This window comes from Apodemus sylvaticus, chromosome 10 (genome assembly GCF_947179515.1).
Source record: "Apodemus sylvaticus chromosome 10, mApoSyl1.1, whole genome shotgun sequence".
NCBI classification, from domain to species: Eukaryota; Metazoa; Chordata; class Mammalia; order Rodentia; family Muridae; genus Apodemus; species Apodemus sylvaticus.
In genome coordinates this window covers 74368268-74378987 of record NC_067481.1, presented here as the reverse complement: position 1 = coordinate 74378987, position 10720 = coordinate 74368268, and the positions used below count along the sequence as shown (strand labels likewise).

At 39.3% G+C, this 10720-nt stretch overlaps 1 protein-coding gene across 17 annotated transcripts; it reads left to right on the top strand.

Moving 5' to 3' along the window:
• Window positions 1–296: 296 nt before the first annotated feature.
• On the top strand, window positions 297–9469 carry Hnrnph1 (heterogeneous nuclear ribonucleoprotein H1). Of its 17 annotated transcripts, none has more exons than XM_052196614.1 (14): window positions 298–402; window positions 890–1026; window positions 2374–2529; window positions 2727–2870; window positions 4392–4530; window positions 5465–5643; window positions 5739–5810; window positions 5888–6000; window positions 6113–6248; window positions 6621–6680; window positions 6773–6862; window positions 7577–7669; window positions 8082–8131; window positions 8712–8810. In XM_052196614.1, the coding sequence occupies exons 2-13, from the start codon at window positions 930–932 to the stop codon at window positions 8129–8131; spliced, it is 1329 nt and encodes a 442-aa protein (XP_052052574.1). In that variant the 5' UTR covers window positions 298–402; window positions 890–929; the 3' UTR covers window positions 8712–8810. The 17 variants fall into 17 exon arrangements, with proteins under 17 accessions (XP_052052567.1, XP_052052568.1, XP_052052581.1 ...); XM_052196618.1 differs by having other exon boundaries at window positions 5867–6000; window positions 6773–6832; XM_052196611.1 differs by having other exon boundaries at window positions 5867–6000.
• Window positions 9470–10720: the final 1251 nt, after the last annotated feature.

Here is a 10720-nt window from a genome sequence, read left to right as displayed (position 1 = left end):
ACCCAGACCCTGCTGGGAGCTGATTATCGCCATTCCCCTCCCCCACTCTGGCGGGTAGGTCTAGAGAACGGTTTGAAGGTAGACGCATGCGCATTAAGTAAAACGATAAACCGCTGAGACGCCAAGCGCAATAATTGCAAAAAGGCGCAGGCGCAGAAATTAAAAAAAAAAAAAGGTCAGTTTATGAAGAGGGCTGCGCACAAACGCATGCGTGTAATAATACGACAGCGAGAGTAAGCTCGGTTTTTCTTAATACGCATGCGTCCAATCTCTATGTGACGCAAGTGGGGCGGGGCCGGCAACAGGGTGCGCGTGCGCAGAGCTTGCTCGAAGGGCTTTATTTAGCCTGCGCAGGCGCCCGCTTATCATTTCTCCTCAGCCACGCCGAGGCTTTGTGTTGAGGTGAGTGGTGGTCTGTCTTCGCTTGCTGCCGGAGTTCTCCACGGACGTGTATTTTGGTGGCGATTGCTTGTCGCTGAACTTAGGTTATAACCTGAGGGGCCGTGGCAAGCGCAGACTGCTCCTGGGAGCCGCTAGTGTCTCGCCGGCGTGGCAGCGCCGCCTAGGCCTGCAGGCCGCGCCGCTTCTATTGTGTGAGATGTCTGAGGAGGCGGAGCGGAAGCGGCGGCCGCCATTTCCTCGTCTCCACCATGGTTGTAGGCCAGGGTCTTCTTAGCTTGGAGCCTCAGCCCTGGGCGCACAGGGCGGCTTTGGGGATCGAGTCGCTAGCGGAGGGCGGGTTGCATGCTCGAGTCTCCGGGGCCAAGGCATCTTCACGGGCGGGGCTCCCATCGCGGCTCCCGGTCCCCGCTGGCCGCCTTGAAGTGGGAGGGCCATTTAAATGACTATTTCTCAGACGTGTTCCTAACGCCCCACCCCCACCCCGCAGCCCTGCAGTCTGTTTCGACGCCAGGACTCGCGAAGAGACGATGATGCTCGGAGCAGAAGGCGGAGAGGGCTTCGTGGTGAAGGTCCGGGGCTTGCCCTGGTCCTGCTCCGCGGATGAAGTGCAGCGTTTTTTTTCTGGTGAGTTGAGGCGGGAGTTGTCAGTGGGGCCCGCGGCCGGGTCGGGGCCGGGCTGAACAGGGGCCGGGCAGGGGCGGGGCCGAGCGGGGCGGGCCGACCTCCCGGGCGCCCCCTAGCGAGTCGCGGGCACCAGCGGTTCCCCTGGCGGCTCGCGCCCGTTGGCCGCTGTTACGCAATGGTAATTGCGAAATTCCCCCTTCCCGTGCAGCCCTTGGGGATGCTGGTGACCCTGCTGAATTTTTTTTTCTTCTAAAACTTTTTCTGTCCCTGCATCAATCTGTGCAGTCCAAAGCTGTCTCTAAGAAAAATTCAAGTAGGGAAAGATGTGATTTCTTTGGCCTTGAAAAAAGACAGAGAAACTATGGGGCACAGATATGTTGAAGGTTTGATTTACATTGCCCTAGTAACAGTAAATGTTTAAACACATAGATGTTTTACCCCTTCTTGAAAACAAAAAAGTGACAAGCCTTAGTTGGACAAGTAATAGTAGTAATTCGCCCTTGAGGTGCCACTGCACTTGTTTACATATATTCACTTGAAAAGAAGGGGCATTCTGCTTTGGAAAGTTCAGTTTTCCTAATTAGGATTTGGTCCTTGAATTCATGCTCAAGATGTAGTTAATTCATAATCTGGCTCCCTTTACAACTGAGAACCCTGAAACCAAGGAAGTTTTATCACTGTAGAGTCTTATTTATTCATTTATTTAATATGTAGGCTTTCTGAATAATTCCTACCAGAATCTTGTTCCCACTGTTGTAAGAAGAAAGGTATATTTCTAGAAAATTGTGAGGTTTTGTAAAAAGGTACTTGTGGTGTTGATCTTACTATCTGAATTTAGCTGTGGTAACAGAAAACGACCTGTAAACTGAGACACAAGTATACTGGAAGCAATTGCAGGGGGCAGTTGCCGTTGGGGTTTAAGTTGAGCTGTACAACTTGGAGCCTTTAGTTGTTTACATTGATCACCTTTCAGGTGAGTATTGAGCTGGAGTTTGGATTTGAATGACAAATTGTTATGTGGCTGCTGATAGAGGAAAGCTGATGTGGTACCCAGACCAGAAAATGCTGAGAAGTCACCAGATCCAGATAAGATTATTCTGAAACATTGTACAAAGAGATGGTTAGTGGATACTTCATGGTGGTAGCTTCATATGAACTATTTTTGAGTATTGGGTTACCTTGATGGATTAGGAATGTAGCCTGTATATGCAGCTACATTTGATGATGTCATGTTTGATCAGTTTAGGTTTTTAGGCCTGGCGTTTTTATGATGACACGAATATGCATTTTATCTGTATCACCCAGAGGTGGTTTTAAATTTCGTATTAAGCGTTGTTTTCTTTTCAGACTGCAAAATTCAAAATGGGGCTCAAGGTATTCGTTTCATCTACACCAGAGAAGGCAGACCGAGTGGCGAGGCTTTTGTTGAACTTGAATCAGAAGATGAAGTCAAATTGGCCTTGAAAAAAGACAGAGAAACTATGGGACACAGATATGTTGAAGGTTTGATTTACATTGCCCTAGTAACAGTAAATGTTTAAACACATAGATGTTTTACCCCTTCTGAATTTTAGGTATTTGACCGCATGGAAATGGTCATCTAAGGGAGTTTATGGCAGCTCTTCGTAGTTATCTAAAAACCCAGGAAATCTGAACTTTGTTCTCTAACTTAATTGACTAATTCTAAGCACCTCTTTCAGTATTCAAGTCAAACAACGTTGAAATGGATTGGGTGTTGAAGCATACTGGTCCAAATAGTCCTGACACGGCCAATGATGGCTTTGTGCGGCTTAGAGGACTCCCTTTTGGATGTAGCAAGGAAGAAATTGTTCAGTTCTTCTCAGGTATGTAGTCCTGTTTGTTGCTGAGCAGTGAGGTATGGCAGCTTCTGGCGACATGATTTAGTAAAAGTAGGCTTTAAAGTTGAGTAGTCTAGGTTCTTAAAGTAGCTGTTGGATATATGTTGTTGAATTCACATTTTTCTTCCTGGAGACCTTCAAATAACTTAAGCCCATCTTAAAGGTGGAAATTAGAAGTATTTCCAGAGTGTTAACTTTGCCTATATTTAGTATTGTAGTTCAGAGTAGACCTTTGAGGATTCTACTCAGCCATCTTAACTTCTTCCTCATATTGCTGTTTAGCAAAATACTTCAAGTTAAAGGTAAGCTCTTTTAACATTAGATTAGTGTGAGTTTAGATTGTTACAGTTTATAGTGTTTGTTGTAAGATAACTTATTTTCCGTCATGGGACCAGAAATATTTAGCTAGTGTAATTCTCTGTATGAAAAATTGTTATGAAAGGAACTTGGCTTAGCTAGCCTATTAGAAGTCAAAAGAGTCAGTTGTAGCAAGTGTAGGTTGAATGATTGTAGTCTGAATATGAAAACAGTATAGAAGTTTTTGAAGTTGTTCTGGGCCTAAAGTATTTGAATGTTTTTATGTTGAAGAGCTGATAGGATTGCATGCTTAGCAGAATGTTAAATCTTACATATATATTTTAAGTAGTAAATACTCTTGATGACATAGACAGAATTAATCAGAAATCTTCATAGTTTTTAGCATAGTCTGTATTAGAACTTTGACTATAGAACTTTATATATGTATCAATTTGTAATATTTTGTAGTTTGAAATCAAGTCTGTTTTGTTTTATCTAAACTGGTGAGAATTGAATGCTATCTGTCAACGTTAAATATGAACATAATTTCATATCTTCTAGGAAAGTGCTTTAAGGCCTTTTTGTAAGCTTGGGAATGTATCCACGGGAAGGATTTTTCATAGACGGAATTTCCAGAAGTGAATCATACTACTGTTAGAACATAAGAGTGCATGATTGCTTTGTAGATAGTTATTGTTGAAAGTTCAGTTTGTATGTTTGTCAATTATGATTCTTAAATAATGTTTTCAATTTTTACATGAACTGTTTAAAAATGTGTAATTTTAAAATTTTTCAATTTTAAAATTGAAGTTCCAATAGCTTAATAGAATTAAAATATATGAGATTAAAAGCTTATCTTATTTTAAACTGTTATTTTAATGCTTAAAAAGTTTAAAAGTTCTTGTGTGTCTATTAAGTTGCATAGATTAAAGTGTTTTTAATTGTTGAATTCTTAATGCACCCTCTGGAGTATAATTTTTTTTTTCTTTACTGTATATACTTTGCCTTGGGTGTGTTAAGAATTGAGTTATACTTTGTAATAGTGGAACTTCTTATTATTGCAATGCATATTTTAAGAGTACTTGTTGAAAGCATACCATTCACCTAAAGTTAAAATTCTGGTTTATTTAAAGCTATAAGAAGAATCATTTCTGGGCTTGTGATGTTAATATTGCCCCCCTACTGGGGTTATTTGTCCTTGGGTTGAAGGGTTGGAAATCGTGCCAAATGGGATAACATTGCCGGTGGACTTCCAGGGGAGGAGTACGGGGGAGGCCTTCGTGCAGTTTGCTTCACAGGAAATAGCTGAAAAGGCTCTAAAGAAACACAAGGAAAGAATAGGGCACAGGTGGGGATGGATGGTTGGTTGGATATGTCACTTTTCTTATGGTAAACAATTAAATCCATATTCTCTCTGCTTAGAAAGAGGAAATTACCCATTTCCTATTCCCATTTAATTGATGATCTGCTATAACTTCTAAATTTTCCTAATATATTTCATTCAAATTAAATTTTAGGCTTTAAAATTATCCCTAGTTTATTTGGGCTATCTTTACAATTTTGTAGGACTCTTAGTTTATTAACCCCAATCAATAGAGTTGAGAGACTATGGCTTTAAAAAATTACTACAAACCTGTCTTTAGCTGTAAAAATACCCACATAGGAAATTAATATTACCATAAGAAAATGTGATACTTTCTGATCTTGTTTTTAAAGTTGAAATGCAACAAACTTTTTCTTGCTGTATAAATATTCTGCATATGTATTAATAAGCATAGCTTTCAAGAAATTGTCACAAAGGGTTTTATTCTCTTTGCTTGTGACTATTTTTCATTGAAGCATGCGCTTTTTTTACCTATGCTGATTCCTACTAAAAGCATAGGCTGGGTATTGGCGAAAAGAAGTGTGTAGTGTGGGCTAGATTGTTGGTGGAGGCTGGCTTTTTAGCCCACTTGCTACACATACTGCCAAAGGAGTTGAAATATGAAAGTTGAGTGGAATTATTCCCTCCTAAACCATTTACTTAACAATACTCCTCTCTGCCTCTAAGGTTGGGCTCTGTCTCAGAGGAGTTTGTTTTCTTTTTTTCTATAACGTTTAAATAGTCTTTTGAGTGAATTTCTGGTCATTGCCTATACAAATGTAAGAAATCTGGCTTTAAATATTAGTCAGTTTCATGGCTATGACTAAATTGTTTTTCTTGTATAATTAAGTAATTTTATGACATGAACTAATGTTTTCTCTCCCCTCCCCATTCCCCTTCCTTTTGAATAATGCTTTAGGTATATTGAAATATTTAAGAGCAGTCGAGCTGAAGTTAGAACTCATTATGATCCACCACGAAAACTCATGGCCATGCAGCGGCCAGGTCCCTATGACAGACCTGGGGCTGGCAGAGGGTATAACAGCATTGGTAGAGGAGCTGGTTTTGAGAGGATGAGGCGTGGTGCCTATGGTGGAGGTGTGTATGTCCTGTTACGTGCTGAACTGGTTTCTTTTGTGTAGTTTTTTTGTTTTTTGCTTTTTTTGTGTGTGACTGTACTTTTTATCTTTCAGGCTATGGAGGCTATGATGATTATAATGGCTATAATGATGGCTATGGATTTGGTTCCGATAGATTTGGAAGAGGTAAGGTAAGAATTGAATTTCTCAATTGAAGGATACTTACACACTTGTCCATCTAGACCTCAATTATTGTTTTTCAGGAATGTCTGACCACAGATATGGGGATGGCGGCTCTACTTTCCAGAGTACAACGGGACACTGTGTACACATGCGGGGGTTACCATACAGAGCTACAGAGAATGACATTTATAATGTAAGTGTTCAATAAATTCCCTTAGATAATTCAGTACAGCAGTAAAAATATGGGGTGATATCATACATTTAGATTTTAAGAGTTAACTAATTTGAAATAACTTATATTTTAGTTTTTTTCACCACTCAACCCCGTGAGAGTACATATTGAGATTGGACCTGATGGTAGAGTAACTGGTGAAGCAGATGTTGAGTTTGCAACCCATGAAGATGCTGTTGCAGCTATGTCAAAAGATAAAGCAAATATGCGTAAGTGTGATTAAAATATTTGTAACCTCAAGGCAGTTGAGTGACAAGCATCTAGAGTAGAATAGATTAGTAAGGGCATATATAGGAGAGATTTGATCTCTAGTGGGGTAGCTTGGTTGTACTGAAGGAAGCTTATGTGTTGGGTTTTTTTTTTTAAAACCTATTTCGGATTTGTGATAAAGATATGATCTTGAGGTTTGTCCTTAGTTGATATGATAGTTCAAAGTTAAGTGTTTAAAAAGCTAGTTCTTAACTAACATGGGAATTTTTTTTCTTTTTGCCAAAACATTTGTGATTCACAAATTACTTTTAAGTTGATTATTGTTTTCTTTTACCAACAAACATTTTCAAACTTTTTTTTTCTCATTTCAGAACACAGATATGTAGAACTCTTCTTGAATTCTACAGCAGGAGCAAGCGGTGGTGCTTACGGTAGCCAAATGCTAGGAGGCATGGGTTTGTGTAAATATCACTTTAGTGTCTTTTTTTTAAGCTAACCTTGTATGCCTTTTCTCTCATTTCAGAACACAGATATGTAGAACTCTTCTTGAATTCTACAGCAGGAGCAAGCGGTGGTGCTTATGGTAGCCAAATGATGGGAGGCATGGGCTTGTGTAAATATCGTTAGTTTTTTTAAAAACCAAAACATTTATATCTGTATAAGTAGATAATCTAGTGTTTTAATATATATTTAATTAGTTTAGCATAAGAGTTTTATTAGCATAATAATTACATAAGTTACAATAATCTTAAGTTAGGAAGCAAATGTAGGCAGAGAGATTCTTAATTTGAACAAATTTTGTAATTGATGTATTACTAAAATCTTTCAATTAACATAAAGCTGCTTAGGTAGATTATTCAAAGTAGATATAAGTACTTCTGTTTGGGGGAGGGGACTATTGAATATTACATTATCTGTCTATAAACTTTAAAATACATAGTAAAAATATAGAATTAAAATTTAATTAGTTGGGCATAATTAGGTGTTAACTGGTAGCCTGTATAATGACATCTAAATATATATTGAGCTAAGGAGGAACCCCGATAAAATTTCATAAGATGGTCACAGAATGATTCTATTTAGGAAATCATGTGTATTTAGTCCTTAACCCTTTGATTTATAAAAGATTGATTAGCTCATGATTAATATAAAGGTTAATCTGGATATAGACAGTTGGAATCTTGTCATAGATAATAGGCAGAAGGAGACAGTGATATAAGAATAAGAACAAGACTGCAAAATTGTAGACATAGATTTACAAGCCCGGTACCACCAGGTACCACATTGGATAAGGAACAAAGCTCTAATGTTCTCTTAACTTTAACAGCAAACCAGTCCAGTTACGGTGGCCCAGCCAGCCAGCAGCTGAGTGGTGGTTATGGAGGTGGCTACGGTGGCCAGAGCAGCATGAGCGGATATGGTGAGTGCTTTTTTTCTTGCATAGTTAGAGTAGGTTTCTTTAGTTGGGGGTGATGTACAGGTTCCTTTTGAAGAGATTGGGGTTATTAAATGTTATGTTTTTAATTGTAATTCTTAATAGCTTAATTTGCAGAAAGTCATTGGGGAGGAGGATACATGCTCTAATCATTGCAATTTTGGAACACTATCCAGAAAACCAGAAAACCTCTGTTTATTAAAACATTAATTTGCTTTTCTGTTGTAGCATTAAATTACTTTTTGACAGGGTGATTCTTAAATATTTAGAATGGTGGTTGGGTTCAGGACAGTATTTTACTAGTTGGTTAACTTAGGGATGGTGGTTTTTTTTTTCAATTGGTCTAAAGAATGGTGATTTTGGTATTATAGTCTTACCCTACAAAATCCTTTTGCAGACCAAGTTTTACAGGAAAACTCCAGTGATTTTCAATCAAACATTGCATAGGTAAATATTTTCTCAAAAAATATAAATTCCCAATAGCAAATACTGATGTTGTGATAAACTTTCTATAGCAGTCAGTGACTCTGACTTAACTCCACGGAGGCTGCCATTTTGGGCACAGTGAGTTGCCTATAGTCCAACTTTTGTTGTCCTTTAACTTTTGCTCACGATGAATAAACAAAGCAAAAGACTTCCCCTGTGCTCCCCTATTCATACACATCACTCAATGGACACATAGTACATGTTTATGGTACAGTTTTTTTTTAAAGTGCTTTGTGTACCTTTAGAAACAGTAATTTTGCAATTTTTGAAAAACACTAGTTTTCCTTTAAACTTAAATTTCCACGTTGATCCTGAAGAATCCACTTAATGGTAGCACAAGAGTCTGGCAAGTTGGTACTGCAGAGAAAAGGGTTTAAATGAAATTTGTTTGGAGTCGGGATTCCCTTTCCCAGACAGCGTCTCACCACTTGGACAGCAGCCATTTGCACTCGTATACCTTTTAAATTTTTTCTTGGAATGCTATTTTATTTTACTTTTTATTTAGCACTATTTGTAACTTGTCAAATGGATCTCTTTACAGGTAGCCAAGGAGCAGTGAACAGCAGCTACTACAGTAGTGGAAGCCGAGCATCTATGGGCGTGAATGGAATGGGAGGGATGTCTAGCATGTCCAGTATGAGTGGTGGATGGGGAATGTAATTGATTTTGATCACTGACTCTTGGTCAAAAAGAATTTTTTTAAAACCCTTCAGTTTAACAGTTCTTGCAATCCATCCAGTCTTGTGGCTTTATGCCTGCTCTCTTAAGTGAACATTGGCATCACTCTAAAGAAGGTTCAACGTTGGACATAGCAGTCACCTAGGATGGTAGGGCAAAGTTGAGTGAACTGTAACTGTTAAACTTAATTCCTAGCTTTTCTCTAGTTACTGTAGGATGTATGTAAGCAGTAAGTGTATTTAGGTTAAAGCAGTTGAATTATGTTAAATGTTGCTCTTATACATACATTACATTGAACACTGTTGATGCATGTTGGAAAAACATGCTTTTTTTTTTGTAAAACTATAGGGACTGCGTCTACAATTAAAAGTGAAACATTTGGCATGTTTGTTAATTCTAAATTCATTTGATAACCTGTAAGGCACGTGAGTTTAAAGCTCTTCTTTTTTCAAGTTAATGGAGGAATTTTGAGACGCAATACCATTACTTTTTAGGATTTTTGGTCTTGGTGTTTGTATGAAATTCTGAGGCCTTGATTTAAGTCTTTCATTGTATTGTGATTTCTTTTTAGGTGTATTGCGCTAAGTGAGCCTTGTCAAATAAATCTTCCTTTTAAAAGTATACTTTGTCTGTGCTTTAGTGTCCTGTGTGGACTTTGTGTTCTCTTCCTGCTAGGGTATAGGTAGGTCCATCTTTCTTCCTATGACAAACAGGCTAGCTAGCTGAGGCTGCTGTTCAGATGTCTTCAGACTTCAAGTATAAGCAACTGCAGGCAAATGTGGCTGTGGGCCCTTGCAGAAGGGTTGTTTTGGCCTGGCTGCTCATCTGAATGGTCTACAACATACTTTACATGTTCACGAGGCTCATAAGTGCCAATGTTCAACACTAGCTCTCCAGCATGGCTGGAACAAGTGCCAGAGCAAAAATGCAAGGCAGCTATACCTGTGATGCTACCAGCTTCCTGAGTGCTAGTTAAATGTGTGTTGTATATGCTGCTATCTAATGTGTTTCCCCTGTCCCCAGGTCCTTAACACCTAGCCACAGGTTCCTTAGCCCTCATGCTTTTGGAATTTGCAAGGTTCATGCCTTTGCACATCTACTTGGAAATATGCCATTACTCTTAAACCACCTGAGTTGGAGCACTAGGAAAAAGTGGGTGTGGTGGCGGTACTTGGGGAGGCAGGCTAATTTCCAGGCCAACCTTTTCTGAGTTCTAGGATAGCCAGAGAAAACCTTGTCATTCCCTGTACCCATCCCCCCTCCCCCCAAGAAAACAGTGTGTAGCCCTAGCTTGTAGAAGCAGAACCAAATCCTATAGATGTCCTCTGACCTCCATTTGCCAGATGGTATACCCACATTCACAACGAATATACACCTTAAAGATTTCAGTACTGGGCATAGTGGCACATGCCTTTAATCCAAGCAGAGGCAGGCAGATCTCTGACCTCTAAAAGAATGCTGTGGCCTCTACACATTATAATTTAACAAACTTGTATTTGGCTACATTCTGCATTTAAGTTTGAGCAGCATTACTGTGGAGCACCTGTGCCTTTGCTCAGGGTGGAGGTACAAGCTGGATCAGGCACTGAAGTTCTTGAGTTGAATTCGGTATAAAATTCTGCCTTGACCAGGCAGCTAAATAGTGGTGACTTGGATTCATTGTGAAAAAGTACTTTTTGTTACTTTGAAGTTGAAGCTGAGGTAAGGATAAGGGAGAAGAAATTTGAATGGTATGTGTTAGGTGTAGGTGGGACTTGATGTGTTTTTACTGAAGGATCAACAGCACAGAAATGGGAGGTGTTACCCTGCTTTTTTGTACACACATGAAAAGATGTGACACAAGTTAAATGACTAGATTAATGCTCCCAGCAA